This window comes from Mercenaria mercenaria, chromosome 10, assembly GCF_021730395.1.
Source record: "Mercenaria mercenaria strain notata chromosome 10, MADL_Memer_1, whole genome shotgun sequence".
NCBI lineage: Eukaryota > Metazoa > Mollusca > Bivalvia > Venerida > Veneridae > Mercenaria > Mercenaria mercenaria.
The window spans coordinates 2374173-2391813 of record NC_069370.1 but is presented as its reverse complement, the minus strand read 5'-3'; the positions used below and the strand labels follow the sequence as shown (position 1 = coordinate 2391813).

Below are 17641 nucleotides of genomic sequence, written 5' to 3'. Positions count from 1 at the left end.
TACTTAGCAACAGAGATAGAGAAAAAGTGTTGAGCAGTTTAATTACTCACATAAACATTGCTTCTATACTGCTTCTTTCATAAATGCTTCATAATGTCTTTAGACTAATGCTTGCTGCTGGTTTTATTTTCCCTAAAAAACTTGACCTTTGATAACTTTATATTGGAATCTTGATAATTTGGCATTTTGAGCCAGTTATGTTATGTTTGAGCTAAAATTTTAGACATTAACTGTAAGAGTTTTAAGTTGCATATAGATTAGCTGTTTTGAAGCTTTAATCCTTACCCTGCTATATTTCTATAATGGACTGGTCCATCTTTCAATTTGGACACTACCACTTATTACTCAAAGGGGTTTTCACTGAAAATTTACTGACTGAATAGCCAACAGTGCAGACCATGATCAGACTGCACGGATGTGCAGGCTGATCTTGGTCTGCACTGGTCACAAAGGCAGAATCATCTGCCGCCAGCAGTCTAAGGGTTAATTAAAACATTGCTGTTTTATTTGTTTAGCTAAAACAATCATCTTGTCAGTGTTTTATTTCTAAAATACTTAATCCTTAAAATTGCCATAGGTTGATTTTCTTACATCATCCAAAACATCAATATGCAGTTTTTTGCTTACATCAGCCATTACTTATTTTTGGATTGTCTAGTGCCTCAAAGACAGTTTTCCAATTTTGCTTTTTGTTATCGGTCACAAATTTTTATAATGAAGACATTAATACTTTAAATACGTGGTAGTTCCTTGCAGTATTTTACTTTGATTCAGGAGGTATCTGTTATCATATATAACAGATATTATGTTTTGAACTTTCTTGACATGAAATCTTCACAGAGCAATTTTGAAACCTGAATGCTATTTTTCAAAACAAACATAAATATTAATACTTTTCCCATGCATATCAAAAACATAGTTGTATATGCATACAATGAGAAGTTCAGCAGCAGGTATTGATGTCATGCTCATTTTCATGCTCACTTGGGAATCATTTTTATCATTCACTCTCCATTGTTAACATTCTCTGGTTCAGTACTTCCAGTATTTCCATGTAAATAGATATAAACTCTCTGTTCTCCTCTCTTTTTGTTGATCTGGTCATGGAAACTGTTGATTTGGCTCCAAGGTTTTGAAACTTTAGTTTGGGGACCAGTCTAGAAATGCCACTTTGCCATTGGCCAATTTCAAATGTGTGCTCAGGGACAACCAATCAGATGCTGAAGTTTTATAGACTGGTCTCCAAACTTAGTTTGTTAACCAAGGGAGATAAATCCCAAAACACAAGCATCTGGTTGATTCTGAGCTCAGTCTTGCAACTGACCAGTGGCAAAAGTGCAATCTGAGCGGTCTTCAAAATCACATGTATAATCACGGATACTTTGTGAGATAGCGAAAATGAGTGTGATGTGTTTTATTAAACGGTAGAGGATTCTCAGTATTACAATAAACTGACCTTTTATACACGATATATCTCTGCTACAATGTATATGGTGTATATAACAGCAATTGTATTATTATATCTCTTAACACATGTACAGTCAAACCTGCGTGTTAATGGTCACTTTTACGAGAGGCAGGAAACAGCCTTTTTGTTAAAAATGTTGAAAATGTTTTTGTTGTGTTTTTTTTCTTCACAAATTAATTACACTGCAAATATTAAAATAAACAAATAAGACATAGAGGTCCTGACAGCCTATTTGTATCTTGTCAGTTGTGGCCTTTAGCTCGGGTTTGCCTATATAGATACATCTATCTATTCCCATATTAAATATATAATAAGTTTCTGGAAATCATCATATACTATCTCTGTTCTTTATTTAGTATGTCAAGACATATAGCTGTAGATTTAGAGTTAGCACATACCAATAATGTAGTCTGTGTTATAACGTACAATTTAGTCAGTGTTATAACACATAGAAAGGTGTCTGTTAAATTCTTCAGTGTTTCTGTAGTTACAGGGAATGTCAGTCACTGAATGTTTTAGTTGCTAAAATAGTTCAATAAAAATCCAGTTGTGTATGTAGATACATGTATTGTCTTCCACATAGTTGTGATATTAGTTGTCGTGAATTATTTTATTGACATTATTGCCTGTAGAATAAAGTTACACTTGTTACAGTCACACTTGTAACAGATAGAGCATACAGTTAGTATATGGGAACTGCTTCGGGTCCCGAGCAGCCACTTACTGTTACTTTGTTCGGTTGCTGGTAGTGAAGTGACTGAAGGACACCAGGATGCAAAGCTTTTTATTTTAAATGTAATTTTTCTCTCTATCTTTGTAGCCATTTTCTCATGACGGCTTAATATTCAAGGTATACCTAAATTGACGGTATTTTCTTAGTGGGATATAACTTTTGTGAGGTTTTGGTGTACTTGACAAAATTCTTTAAGTTTTTTAGGGGCAATATGGTTAACCAATGTTTATAACACATAATACATTAAATGTTACTGTCTCTAATTTTTAAAAGTTTTATCTTTGATTTAGTTCTATGTAGGAAGTAGTTCTTTAGATTGTAAATCGGTAGAGAACTAGTTTTTTTCCTAGAAAGGTACAGGTGTGGTGCTAAATATATCATTACTTAAGTCATCAGATCCTCATTTTTGCATATTTTTCACCTTATAACACAAAATTTATATACATGTAAATTTTGCAAGCAGTTTTATACAACTTAAACTTTATAAATGAATGAAATATGAAAATAATATGCATGCAAAAAGCAATATTGTTATTTTATTGTATTTTAACAAAGGTTATGATGTTTAAACTGTTGTATTCTGTTTTATTCTTATGAAATAAAATACAGTAAAATGCATTACAGTATTAAAATAAGAAAAAAAAAAAAGGTTTAATGCATTGTAAATTTTAGGATAAGATGGAGCGATATATGATGGAGCTACAGGTTCATGAGAATGTACCGGTTACACCGAATCTGAACCGGTCCACCAGGGTAAATGCTCATACACTACCAGAGCTTGAGGTTGCCAAGATTTGTTTCCGTTTACAGTTGTTAAAAAGTATTTCAAAAACATGCATTTCAGAGAATTATTTTGAAAAATATGAGACAGGTTATGAAATGTAACTTGTAACTTAAAGAGACAATTATGTTTCAGTCACTATATACTTGGTTAACCTCAATTAAAAACGTTTTTGTTTTGGCTTGATGTAAAATAGAAACTTTGGCGACTTTTATTGGAAGACAGGATTTGGTTTGAATCTTGGTGGCCAATGTCTCTGGTAGTTAGTCCAGTTGAGCATGAGAACCAGCCTTGTATACATACATGTACTGTCTATGCACTGCTAGCAGGGTACCAATGTAAACCCAGATTTGGTCACATGATACATTAGGTTGTAGATCTCGTGCATTCACTGCATGATGTTTTTTTGGGAGTACACCAATTGTTACACTTTTGTCAATATTAAAACAAATCAGTAGCAAGTTGACCCTTATTAAACGGAATGTTTTTACCTCGTCATGGAAACATGATTTTAATCATTGCAATTTTAGAGTTGATTTATGGTTGCTTGATGTTACAAAATGTATTTAGACCCTGAAAATGGACATTATTCCCGGTTGATCCCAGTTACAGTTGATCCATGTTACAGTCTAATAACCAGGTTCCAAAGTTAAGAAAATGAGTTTGAAGACCAGTCTGGAAATACTGTTCTGTCATTGGTCAATTTCAAAAATATGTTCAGAAACAGCCAGTCATGGCCTTCAGTTTTCAGACTGGTCTTGAAATTCAGGTGTATAATCTTTGGACATTTCATTGACTATTAAAATAATAATCATTATCTTTTATATTTAAAACACTACAAAATTTGCTCTCTAAACTTAGAAAAATTATGGGCTAAAAACAATGTTGACCATATTTGGTGAAATATAGGAGTTGGCTCCATTCCTCTTTTATAACTCATATATTATGCTAGACAAGTTTATATGGAGATATATTTTTACCACATATATCTATAGTTTATAAATGTGTAATTTTATAAGTTTTAATATATAATAGATATTTAGTTAAAATGTATAATTAAACATATATAGGTTTTAGTATGTAACTGTTGTATTCATATACACATGTTATTTGTATATAAAGAAGTATTGGGTAGACAAGTAGTTGAGACTGATCTTAGAATAAACTTGTATATTTTGTAATGATTTGCAGTAACACTAACCTTTTAATAATAAATGAACTAAAATAGCTTAGTTAATAATAACCACTAAATATTAAAGATAAAAAAGGCATTATTTGATTAATGTTAATTGCATATAAATTGACTTGTTCTTGAATAAATTATAGATATTGTAAATGAAATAGATCATACAATAGTTAGTACATGTCTTGAAGAGTTTCTTGTGTCGTAGAATTTCTCATTTTCTGTAAAATGATACCTTGTATTTGATGGCTGGTATTTGGTGGCATTATTTTATATATCACTTGAAACACCCAAAACAAAGTTTGAAACATACAGGGTTGTAGGGTAAGAGATTCAAAGTCAACTTCCTTACCCACTCAGCCAGGGAAGCCCCGTTTGATGGCATGCTGCGATTTTACACTCGTTTAAAAACTCACAAAAAATGACATTTTAACCCTTATCAGACACGATTGATTCTGCCTTTGCAACCAGTGTAGATCATGATCAGCCTGCACATCCATGCAGTCTGATCATGATCTGCACTGTTTGTTATTCAATCAATATCTTTTTGGTAAGCACCCCATTAAATAGTTAATGGTATTGTCCAGATTGAAAGATGGACTAGTTCATTATAGAAATTCAGTAGGGTAAGGGTTAACACTAGTGTGTCTGAAATATAGCATTAAATGAATAACCAAAGTGAAGATCTCACAGAATGTTAAAATCTCATTTTTGTGTAGAAATCGCGCAAAATTTATGCAAACGGGTCAATTTGGTTTTAGTGAACAGCACATAATGAATGCTGATTCTGTTTGTATGACCTCATGATAGTCAAACGCATGTAGTTCATATGGGCTGACATTGTAGGTTCGATACGAGTTAGAAAAGTCGAAAACTGTTATTCACAAGTACTGTGTTATTTTTATAATTCTTAAAAATGCATAATGTGTATGTGTATATATTTTAGTTGTGTGTTACATATATTGTAGTTGACGCATATGTCTTGTTAGCTTTGTGTATATTACTAACACCACTCACCCCGTGTATTTACAGGACTCTAAACCAGACTCTAAAGAACTTCCTACACCCACCAGTACGCCGACGCAGAGTCGTAAAAACAGACGCCGCTCAAATCTGTTCAATGTAAGATAAGTGAAATCATCTGTCCAGTCGTGTTCATTGTATCATATATCATGTAATATTGTTGTCATTTTTAATTTGGGTGGATGTAGGTAGAGATAAACCCTCGCACACTTGTATTACTCATATCCCGAAATAAGTACTCATTGATGGCCGTAATTTACAGAACAAAACTGTACAAAACAATATTTTGTTAGACAAAGTTCAACCTTAATTCAAGAAGTTTGATAAGAAAAAGAAACATTTTTATGACAATTGAGAATAATTACCAGTTTGAATAGAATTAAGAGCATTGCTTTCTTAAAGTTGAAAGATTTTTTACCAGTTGTCTTTTTCCTTAAATTGGAACACGGTTTAAATTTTAGTACATTGTCTAGTACCGAAGGTGTTCCTTTAAATGTTTATATATTCTTACAGTGCCTCATCTTATACCCATGCTAATTTATTATCACCATATTCCCTAAATGTTACCATGTATTGTTTGAGTTTGTTTTGTGGTGGGTGATTTTATAACATGATTTCATTAACGTATTAGCCTTCCTGTTTGAAATGTACACTGAGTGGTGCAAATATGACTTCAAGAACTGCTACGTATGTTTCATACAGGAATGCATACGTGTTGTCTTAAAATGCATGCCAGTTTGAACAAAAATAAAGACAAACTACATTGAAATGTGAAGTATACTGTGATATTTTTTTTATTGGTAAATAAGGGAAATACCATGGTTTTTCTAAAGGTGTGGAAAATTAAACAGTTCTATTACATGGTTACAGTGGACCGGCTCTGTTACAGACATACATGCCTGTATTTTATTTACAAGCATGCTAATTTTACGACAAGTAATTATTAACTAAGGCGAGACAACTTTTCACTTATTTCACTTTATGTGATTTTTTTGGCACCACTTAATGTCTGAACTAAGTGCTAACACCAAGTTGTTATATTACAAGATAGATAATTTTACATATACTGTAAAAGCAGAAATTTTCGCGAGGGTTAAATTTTCGCTATTTTCTTGAGGCCCTACAGCTCGTGAAAATTAATCCTTGTGTAAATATTCAGCATTAGAAAGTTTGACCCAGCGAAAATTTGTGCTTTTACAGTAAAAGCTATCATGTAATAGAATTGTCAGTAAAAACATGGTTTTGACAGCAATCTGTTGTATCGACAACAGACAAAGGCTCGGTTACTAGACCATTATGGAAGCATGTGTTTTTTATGCCCCCCTTCGAAGAAGGAGGGGTATATTGTTTTGCAGATGTCGGTCTGTCTGTCGGTCGGTCGGTTGGTATGTAGACCAATCCGTTTCCGGATGATAACTCAAGAACACTTGGGCCTAGGTTCATGAAAGTTTATAGGGAGATTAGGGAGATTGGACATAACTAGCAGATGACCCGTATTGATTTTGAGATCAGTAGGTCAAAGGTAAAAGTCACAGTGACCTAGAATAGTTAAATGGTTTCCGGATGATAACTCAAGAAGACTTAAGCCTAGGATCATGAAAATTGCTGGTAGGTTGGTCATGACCAGCAGATGACCCCTATTGACTTTGAGATCAGTAAGTTAAAGTTCAAGGTCACAGTGACATGGAACAGTTAAACTGTTCCCGGATGACAACTCAATCATGCTTTAGCCTAGGATCATGAAAGTTGACAGGGAGAATGGTCATGTCAAGCAGATGACCCCTATTGATTTTAAGGTCAATAGGTCAGAGCTCAAGGTCACAGTGATCCTGAACAGTTTAACAATTTCTGAATGAATACTCAAGAATGCTTGGGCCTAGGATCATGAAAATTGATGTGGAGGTTGATCATGACCAGCAGATGACCCCTATTGATTTTGAAGTCAGTAGGCCAAAGGTCAAGGTCACAGTGACCCAGAACAGTTATATGGTTTCCAGACAATAATTTGAGAATGCTTCCGCCAAGGATAATGAAACATGATGTGGAGGTTGATCATGATCAGCAGATGACCCCTATTATTATACCACATTTATAAGCACTCTTTTCATGCACATGTACACATTCAAAGTGCTTCACAGAAAAATTGCAAAAATACAAACAAATATGCATACAAAAATAATGCATTCCACATTAACAAAAATCATAAATGTAAGACGTATAGATTAAACAAGAAAAACATACATACATACTTAAAAGTATTTAAGTGACCCTAGGATAAAATACTGTTCTATGCTGTTTTATGAAGAAGAAGAAATAAAAAAACTCATCAATGTATCGGTCAGTTAACAAAGTATTGTACAAAGAAGTGGGGTTTTAGCAGGCTTTTGAAAGCAGCTAGCGTGTCAGCTTCCCTGGTCTTGGCGGGAAGGGAGTTCCAAAGCTTTGGAGCAGTGCACGAAAAGCTGCGATAGCCATACCTCATGGTTTTAGTTTTTGGCATAACCAGTGACAGCGTGTCTTGTGATCTTAAGTTTCTGACCGGTTTATACACTTCTATCATATCCCTAATATAGGCAGGGGACTGATTGTGTAAAGCCTTAAAGGTGTGGGTCAGAACCTTGTACTGCACCCTGTATTTCACTGGCAACCAATGGAGCTCCTTCAGAACCGGTGTTATATGATTGCGACGGGGCGTCTTAGTGATGACGCGAGCTGCCGTGTTCTAGACATGTTGCAACTTGTTAAATGTGCTGTTTTGATTACCACTTAACACTGCGAAAAATATTTGCATATACGGGAGTATATGGTCCCGTATATGTCTAATATATGAATATCATATAAAAGGTATCTTTCCTGAAAGTATGATCAAAACCTACGCCTTAAACATACTTTTGGACCTTGACAATCCGTAACTTTGAATGCTGACATAAGCTGTAGAAACGTATTTATGCTAAGTGTGAATGAACGGATCCATGTGAGAAAAACATGAATGTCCAATTAAAGAATACGGGATTCCCGTATATGGAATGTTCCATATACGGGGAAAATGTTTCCGTATACGCCCATATATTAGGAGTATACGGAATGCGTACACTCCCGTATACGGAACCATTTTCCACAGTGTAACAAGGCATTACAGTAGTCTAACCATGAAGTAACCAGGCTGTTGATAAGGGTCTTTGTGGCATCATTGGTAGGATACCGTCTGATGTGACCTATTCTGCGAAGTTGTGCATATCCAGCCCGGCACACAGAGTTGACTTATTGTTCCATATCCATATTGTTGTCAAATACTGCACCAAGATTCCTAACACATTTCGTGGATTTTATCACAGAATCACCGACCTTCACAGAAACGTCATCAATGTACTTGGAGTTACGCTTTCATGTGAATAGCATTACCTGCATTTTATCAGCATTGAGCTTCAGCATTTACAATACATCCACGAGACAATTTCAGCCAGACAGCTCTCAATGCGGCGCAAAGCCTCACTTCTAGCCACAGCCTCTATCGGTTTAAAGGATAGGTATAATTGAGAGTCATCGGCGTAGAAATGATGAAGAAGTCCATAACGTCTGCATATGGCACCCACAGGTTTAGTGTACATGATATAGTTCTTTGGACCAAGCACTGATCCCTGGGGCACACTGTATTTCATCAACATAGGCGTCAACAACTCACCGTCAACGCACACAGTTTGATAGCGGTCACTAAGATATGATGACATCCATGCAAGTGCTTTGTCTGTGACTCCAAAATGATGTTTGAGTCGGTGTAACAGTGTTTGGTGGTCAATCATGTCGAAAGCCGCAGACAGATCGAGTAGCACAAGGACTGTTACAGAATTTTGGTCGAGAGATGTGAGGATGTCATTCTGTACCTGTTGATGTTGAGGTCAGTAGGTCTAAGGTCAAGGTCACAGTGACCCAGATCAGTTACACGGTTTCTGGATGATAACTCAATAACGCTTGGGCCTAGGATCATGAAACTTAATAGGGAGGTTGATCATGACCAGCAGATGACCTCTATATATTTTAAGGTCAATAGGTCAAGGTCACATTTACCCAGAACAGTAGACCTTTTGTATACAATGACCAAATAATTTCTGTTCCTTGTGCAATTACTGAATGCATCAAGGGGGGCATTTCGTGTTCTACGAGCTCTTGTTAAGTTGATGTTTGTGTGTTAAAAATTTAAATACAAGTTTTGCCAACATCATCTTTATCATATGCCTCTAAGTCTAAACTAATGATCATTGTGTAATACGCAGGTCCTTTCCTTACAAAGTGAAGTAAGATATATTTTGTTCATTTTTTTCGTCGAAGCTTTTATGTTTAAAATTTCATCACAGCTTTATGTTTGAAATTTTATCAAAGCTTTATAACTTAATGTAAAAGTAATAAACCCTTATTGACGATCGGCATTTTCTGTTTCATTACATATTGTTCTATACACTCTTTCGGCAGTTTCAGGCTCGTATAGAAAGTTTTGTGCTTGTATGAGCTACAATTACAGAATTAGCCTGCTAAAAAAAGACCCATAACATACGTAATTGCACATATATTGCCGAATGTCTGTACAGGTCAGCTACTTCGAGCATACATTTTGTCATGTTTTGTCAGAAGCTTATGTTTTAAATTTCATCAAAGCTTTACTAACTTTGAATGTAAGCACTCACTTTCATTGTGTTTTGTTAAAGCCATATAGATACCAGTCCCACCCTATCCAGCTTAGTGTCTTCAATCCAAAAGTAAGCTCCCTTACACGCACAAAGGGACACAACTCTTCACTTGCATGGCAAATACTAAGGGATAATGCTTAATTTGAGTAGATAATGATATTTAACTTCAGTAAATAGTCAAGAAAATTATTGTCAGTGTCACAACATTTTAGAACTTTGTAAAGAATGTGGTGGGATATTTAGAAAAACATCGATTTTGTAGTTTTCTTGTTAGCTCACCTGTCACAAAGTGACAAGGTGAGCTTTTGTGATCGCGCGGTGTCCGTCGTCCGTCGTCCGTCCGTGCGTCCGTCCGTAAACTTTTGCTTGTGACCACTCTAGAGGTCACATTTTTCATGGGATCTTTATGAAAGTTGGTCAGAATGTTCATCTTGATGATATCTAGGTCAAGTTCGAAACTGGGTCACGTGCCGTCAAAAACTAGGTCAGTAGGTCTAAAAATAGAAAAACCTTGTGACCTCTCTAGAGGCCATAATTTTCAATGGATCTTCATGAAAATTGGTCAGAATGTTCATCTTGATGATATCTAGATCAAGTTCGAAACTGGGTCACGTGCGGTCAAAAACTAGGTCAGTAGGTCTAAAAATAGAAAAACCTTGTGACCTCTCTAGAGGCCATATATTTCACAAGATCTTCATGAAAGTTGGTCAGAACGTTCACCTTGATGATATCTAGGTCAAGTTCGAAACTGGGTCACGTGCCTTCAAAAACTAGGTCAGTAGGTCAAATAATAGAAAAACCTTGTGACCTCTTTAAAGGCCATATTTTTCATGGGATCTGTATGAAAGTTGGTCTGAATGTTCATCTTGATGATTTCTAGGTCAAGTTCGAAACTGGGTCACGTGCCATCAAAAACTAGGTCAGTAGGTCTAAAAATAGAAAATCCTTGTGACCTTTCTAGAGGCCATATATTTCACAAGATCTTCATGAAAATTGGTCAGAACGTTCACCTTGATGATATCTAGGTCAAGTTCGAAACTGGGTCACGTGCCATCAAAAACTAGGTCAGTAGGTCAAATAATAGAAAAACCTTGTGACCTCTCTAAAGGCCATATTTTTCATGGGATCTGTGTGAAAGTTGGTCTGAATGGTCATCTTGATGATATCTAGGTCAAGTTCGAAACTGGGTCACGTGCGGTTAAAAACTAGGTCAGTAGGTCTAAAAATAGAAAAACCTTGTGACCTCTCTAGAGGCCATATATTTCATGAAATCTTCATGAAAATTTGTCAGAATGTTCACCTTGATGATATCTAAGTCAAGTTCGAAAGTGGGTCACGTGCCATCAAAAACTAGGTCAGTAGGTCAAATAATAGAGAAACCTTGTGACCTAACTAGAGGCCATATTTTCCATGGGATCTGTATGAAAGTTGGTCTGAATGTTCATCTTGATGATATCTAGGTCATTTTGAAAGTGGGTCACGTGCCGTCAAAAACTAGGTCAGTAGGTCAAATAATAGAAAAACCTTGTGACCTTTCTAAAGGCCATATTTTTCAATGGATCTTCATGAAAGTTGGTCTGAATGTTCATCTTGATGATATCTAGGTCAAATTCGAAACAGGGTCATGTGCGGTCAAAAACTAGGTCAGTAGGTCTAAAAATAGAAAAACCTTGTGACCTCTCTAGAGGCCATACTTGTGAATGGATATTCATAAAAATTGGTCAGAATGTTCACCTTGATGATATCTAAATCAAGTTCGAAAGTGGGTCACGTGCCTTCAAAAAGTAGGTCAGTAGGTCAAATAATGAAAAAACGTTGTGACCTCTCTAAAGGCCATATTTTTCATGGGATCTGTATGAAAGTTGGTCTGAATGTTTATCTTGATGATATCTAGGTCAAGTTTGAAACTGGGTCAACTGCGATCAAAAACTAGGTCAGTTGGTCTTGAAATAGAAAAACCTTGTGACCTCTCTAGAGGCCATACCCTTGAATGGATCTTCATGAAAATTGGTCAGAATGTTCACCTTGATGATATCTAGGTCAAGTTTGAAACCGGGTCACGTGGCTTAAAAAACTAGGTCAATAGGTCAAATAATAGAAAAACCTTGTGACCTCTCGAGAGACCATATTTTTCAATGGATCTTCATGAAAATTGGTCAGAATTTTTATCTTTATAATATCTAGGTCAAGTTCAAAACTGGGTCACATGAGCTCAAAAACTAGGTCACTATGTCAAATAATAGAAAAAACGACGTCATACTCAAAACTGGATCATGTGGGAAGAGGTGAGCGATTCAGGACCATCATGGTCCTCTTGTTTTAAAAATACCAATATGTTCAGTTTGTGCCTAGAAGGGTGTATACATCTTCGTAAGGACAATTCAAGTTTCTTATGTATTTGTCATGCAACAAGGAGTAAAGTGTCCAGTTTGAAATTAGGGTTGAGGAATTTAGAAAGTTTGCAGTTCATGGTTAAATGTTTTTAGATATTTGTGTTGGCCTTTAGTTTAGTCCTGAAGAGTCAGATATCATAACATCATCCACGTAGGATCATATAAAATAATAATTGGCTAGGGGTTTTATGTTTTATTCAGGATATAACTGGTAACTGATCAGTTAAAGTATATATATATGAAATTAATGATTTTCTGAAAGAATATACAATATTTTCTCATACTAAAACACTAAATGCATGTCACAGATTCTATTATATTCCCTCCACTTAGAATGTTGTCTTTTTTAAGTTGGGCAGGAAAACTCCACAGAAGATTGATACCATTGTTTTTGGATCAGATATCTTACATATATTAGAGACCTTACCATAGCTCTTCGCATACTTTGATTTTTCAAACTAAAGTGATTTTTACAAGTGCACCGGTTACGATAAAAATGTAAACAACGGACTCTGTCTATGAAACTTTGAAATGAGTGAATGACAGTCGATCTCAGTCATAATACTGATTGACAGTGAATGCTAATGACTCCATGTGTTGCAGAAAGGTATTTAGTTTGTAACTGTAATTTCCCATCTATTGAAATCCTCTCAAAACTGGTAAAATAATTACTTATATTTGGACAAATCTCATCGTCTTTGCCGTTCGGCAGCTGCAAAAAGGGCAAATATAAAAGATTCAGTGTAAGTAATATTTCACTGGTACTGCCAGTTAGTAAGTTCATACTCTGAACAACACGTCAGAGAAATTTGGGCAGATTTGACCGATTATGACGTTGGCAGCATTAGATTATATTTTTTCTTTACACAAAAAATGCCGTTAGGAAACAAAGCGAATACGCCGATAATCCGGAGTTCACCGATTATTGTTCCAGTTCACGCAAAGTAATCCAGCAATTAAACTGCATAGCTATTAGCTACTGCTGTTATAGGGAAGTGGTAGAGTGTCTGCCTTAGGTGTGAGAGGTCCTGGGTTCGAGTCCCAGTTAGAGCTTAACTCTATTTAGATTCTGCTAAAGCATAGTTTTGCTGTTAATAGACTGTTCCAGATGTTCTAAATTTTTAGCACACAGTATCATGGATCAGTATTTAGCAATCCAGATCAAAGTTGAATGTTAAATCAAATGCACCCAATTAGAAAATATTGACTATATTATGTCCCTTTGATGTTTATGCTCTCCATGTTCAAGAAGAGTTACATTTCCTTGATCACAAAATTTTCGTTATCATGAAAATATTAAATGCTCATAACTCCGCACTTCTGGTTAAAATATTGTCTATATTTCTGTTTTTGAGAAATATATGGACATTTCTCTTCATTTCAAAGCTTTTTAACTTCAAACCTATGATTTGAAAAACTTAGGTACTATCTCTACATATATATAATGATTAAGCACTTAATGGTTTTAAGAAGTTCCTCTTTATTCAGTGTTGCCTTGAAAGTAGCTCTCTATACCAGGTATTTTATGCTCCTTCCCTCCCCACCCCCCTCCCCCAACACACTCCTTTGGGAAGAGGGGATATATCCTTTTTGCTCAATGTTTGTTGGTCTATCAGTAAGGCAACTTTGTTTCTGATAATAACTAGAGAATGCTTGGGTTTAGAATGGTAATTTCTTAGGATGATTGCCTGCATTCAGTAGACGACCCCTGTTTTTATTGGATCAAGGTCACAGTGTCCTGGAAATGGACAAAAAATTATTAGGGTCAAAGGTCAAGGTTACAGTGACTTTGAGACTGAAAACTTAAGAACACTTATATCATAGGTTGATTGCCTTTGGTCAGTAGATGACCTTTCCAATTTTGGGGAGAGAGATGAGTAGGTCAGTGGTCAAGGTCACAGTGACCTTTACACTTTCAGCTCGATTATTAAAGAATACTTTGGCTGCCGACCTCAGGATGGTTGCCTGTAGTCAGTAGATGACCCTTGTTGTTTTTGAGGTTATTTGGTCAAAGGTCAAGGTCACAGCATATAAAATTACATACCCACTTGCCTCTGGCAGGCCGTCATGGTGTACATATTTGTTTTTCAGACACAATTCGTCACCTTAGTTCAAAAAGTTAGTAAGTCCTTCTTTAAGTCAATGGAGTTATCCACTTTTTGCACTGAGGTGATGACATCTTGTTACTAACATTTTACTGTTTCTAGAATAAATCTCCATTGTTCTTGATGTCTGTAAATAATACATTATCTGATGGCATTGTAGGACATAGGTAGCCAAGCAAGAAGTTTCTATTTAGAAATCCCGAAGATGAATTCATATTGCCAAGAGCAGACTAATTGAACATAAAGAAACTGGGAATTTAAACATAATGAAACTGGGAATTTCGGCAGAAATTTGTCTCAGATTTTCCTACCATGTAATTGTCTGGACTAGAAATCAAATTTTATGCAAAAATTTTGACAAGATTTCCCTGTTTGCTTGAGAAGAGTTTAAAATAACAGTAGGTCAGTCTTAACTTTTTTGGCAAAATGGAAGTTTAGTTTTTTCACAATTCTGTAACCTTAGTTTTAGCGTCAACTCAAAATGGAATTTTCCTGCCTTACTTCTAGATATTTACTGGATATTTGTTCTATCCTATAGAGGGATGAATGGAGCCTGGGTTTCTTTCCATTAACTCACAACTGTCACTGCAGGGAAAATCTTAATTAGATATCTAGTGGAGAAGAGATGGGAGGGTTGCAATGGCATAAATTCTAGTTGCAAGTTGTAGTTGTTGGTTTTATAGATTTCACAAATTTTGATGCATCATTGCAGAAAAAAACAAGATATTAATGACTTAAATAAACATACACACATAATTTTAAACTAAATTGCTGTATAATGAATTGAGAACTTGTGTTGAAATAGTTCATCATATTCATATTTGTTTTTGAAAAAGACACATATAGATGCTTTTATAACTCAAAGATTCGAATGATTTCTATAAACATATGAGCCGTGCCATGGGAAAACCAACATAGTGGGTGTGCGACCAGCATGGATCCAGACCAGCCTGCGCATCCGCGCAGTCTGGTCAGGATCCATGCTGTTCGCTAACAGTTTCTCCAATTCCAATAGGCTTTAAAAGCGAACAGCATGGAGCCTGACCAGACTGCGCGGATGCGCAGGCTGGTCTGGATCCATGCTGGTCGCACACCCACTATGTTGGTTTTCCCATGGCACGGCTCATATGTTCAATTTCTGTATAATTCACAATTTCATTTTGATAATAATTGTATGTAATAAGTAAAATCGTCAAGTACTGGTAATGGTATTCTAGAAAAAACAGTTTCTCTGCTTTGATATATAATTTCATTGATTCGTTACAAAAAAAACAAATACTGAAATAAACATGGATTTCCATGGCGTTAGTTGGTTGCTATAGCTACATGTAGTATAATTGATGTATGTGAATTTTACAGCCGAAAAATAAAGACAAAGACAAAGAGAAGGACAAAGGTCAGACAGAGGATGACAAGAAGCAAGAAGGAGAAAAATTGGGCTGTGGTCGTGTCATACCGATCAAACAGGTACAACCATTACACATTGTAAACTTTCAGTTTATGCATATTGAACTCTGTGTCAGTATACCATGCCTTTCCGCAAGTTCTTGAATGGAAAATATTAGCAAGAAAAAATTTTTTTTACAGTGATTCCAAAGCCCATGCTTGATCAACATACATACATTAACATTTTAAAAAAGCCCAATGTTATTTCCATAGAATGAGCAGTTGTCACATAGTAGTTTTTGGGCATAATTGTGATCAGAAAGCTCTTAAACATGTAACTTGTAAACATCAGATATTTGGGGCACTTGCTAATAATGGTTGTTCCTTATTCCTGTACCGTGCCCATACCGTACGTTCATATTGGGGAATTTTTCAAACGCGAACCTTACGCAGAATAGGCTTAACCATTACACTGCTAAATTTCTATAATGAACTTGTCCATCTTTCAGTTTGAATAATACCGTTAACTGTTAAAAGGGGTTCATACCAAAAGAATGCTGACTGAATAGCGAACAGCGCAGATCATGATCAGACTGCATGGATGTGCTGATCATGATCTACACTGGTCACAAAGGCAGAATCAGTTGTGTCCAGCATGTTAAGGGTTAAGACAAGACCAGCATAATGTTTGCTTATTTCAAAATTACTGTCTGTAGAGAAGCTTGTTGAAAATGCACTGCGTTTATTTATGCTGATCTGCAAAGCAGTTTCCTGTTTCAGTCTAAGTAATGCAAACTGAAAAAAGAAAAAAAAAAAGAAAGGAATAAAGCAGCCTATTCCGCTTCAGCTCATGACAAACCTTATGATAATAATACACTCTAGTACCCAAGAAAAGCAAATACGGTACATCCATTTTTGAGCTCACCTGAGTTCAAAACTTTGTTAAACTGCGTCACTAGGTCAAATCATAGAAAAACATTGCTCGCACTCTAGAAGTCACATTTACAACTTATCTTCGTAAAACTTTGTTAGAACTTTGTCGTTAATTTTAAGCCTGGATCAAAACTGGGTTACCTGACATCATAAACAAGGTCACTAGGTCAAGTCGTAGAAAAACCTTGTTAAAACTAGTCACATTTTCTACTTTATTGTCAAGAAACATTGTCAGAATGTATCTGAAACTGGATTTTGTAATTGTAAAAATGGCTAAAATCTACAGTGGAAAATTCCCTATCAATTTTTTTTTTCATGATAAATGCGAAAGTAATTAAGGTAGTTTGAAAATTTGTGGATATCAACCTTTGAACATAAAATGAATACAAATTTTTCTGGTTCTTGGATTTTGTGGTTTAGCCAATCCCAGTGAACCAGAAAAATTTGTATTCATTTTATTTAGTCCACCAAGAATATTAATAATTTCACAGTATGTGGAAATAAAGGGAAAATACTAGGAATAGATATACCTGAGAGATACAACTTTAAAAATTAGCATCTCTATTACAAATTGACCCTACTGATTTAAATGATGAGCGAAAAGAACATAGTTGGAGAACGGCTAAATGTTATACCCAGAACAAATGTAAATTTATAACTTTAAATATAAAAGAATACTTTGAATTCATTGACTGAAATATGTTAGAGTATAATTTTGTTTTGCAGCGTTATCATTTGTATGTTTCAGGGCTATCTGTACAAAAAGAGCCACGGTTTGAACAAAGACTGGAAGAAGAAATACGTGACATTGTTAGATGATGCTAGACTCACCTACCATCCTAGTCTTCATGTAAGATTGAACTTTTAAACTACCCAATTATATAAACCTTCAGTAATTACAACAAAAGCTGTAACATAAAATTCAAGGGTATTCTTGTTGGCAGCTGAATGCTT

The 17641-nt window shown here is 35.4% G+C and overlaps 1 protein-coding gene across 29 annotated transcripts in view; it reads left to right on the top strand.

Annotated features, from left to right (window-relative positions):
* LOC123559909 (arf-GAP with GTPase, ANK repeat and PH domain-containing protein 1-like) overlaps positions 1 to 17641 on the top strand; it is a 74644-nt gene that overhangs the window by 36171 nt on the left and 20832 nt on the right. For 8 of the 29 annotated variants that reach the window (XM_053552125.1, XM_053552122.1, XM_053552127.1 and 5 more), the window contains 4 exons: positions 5198 to 5287; positions 9889 to 9939; positions 15728 to 15835; positions 17436 to 17537. In XM_053552125.1, the coding sequence (XP_053408100.1) occupies positions 5198 to 5287; positions 9889 to 9939; positions 15728 to 15835; positions 17436 to 17537 (351 nt within the window). Of the gene's footprint in view, positions 1 to 2288; positions 2319 to 2873; positions 2955 to 5197; positions 5288 to 9459; positions 9481 to 9888; positions 9940 to 15727; positions 15836 to 17435; positions 17538 to 17641 lie in introns of all 29 variants that reach the window. The other 21 variants (XM_053552124.1, XM_053552129.1, XM_053552145.1 and 18 more) reach the window with 10 other exon arrangements.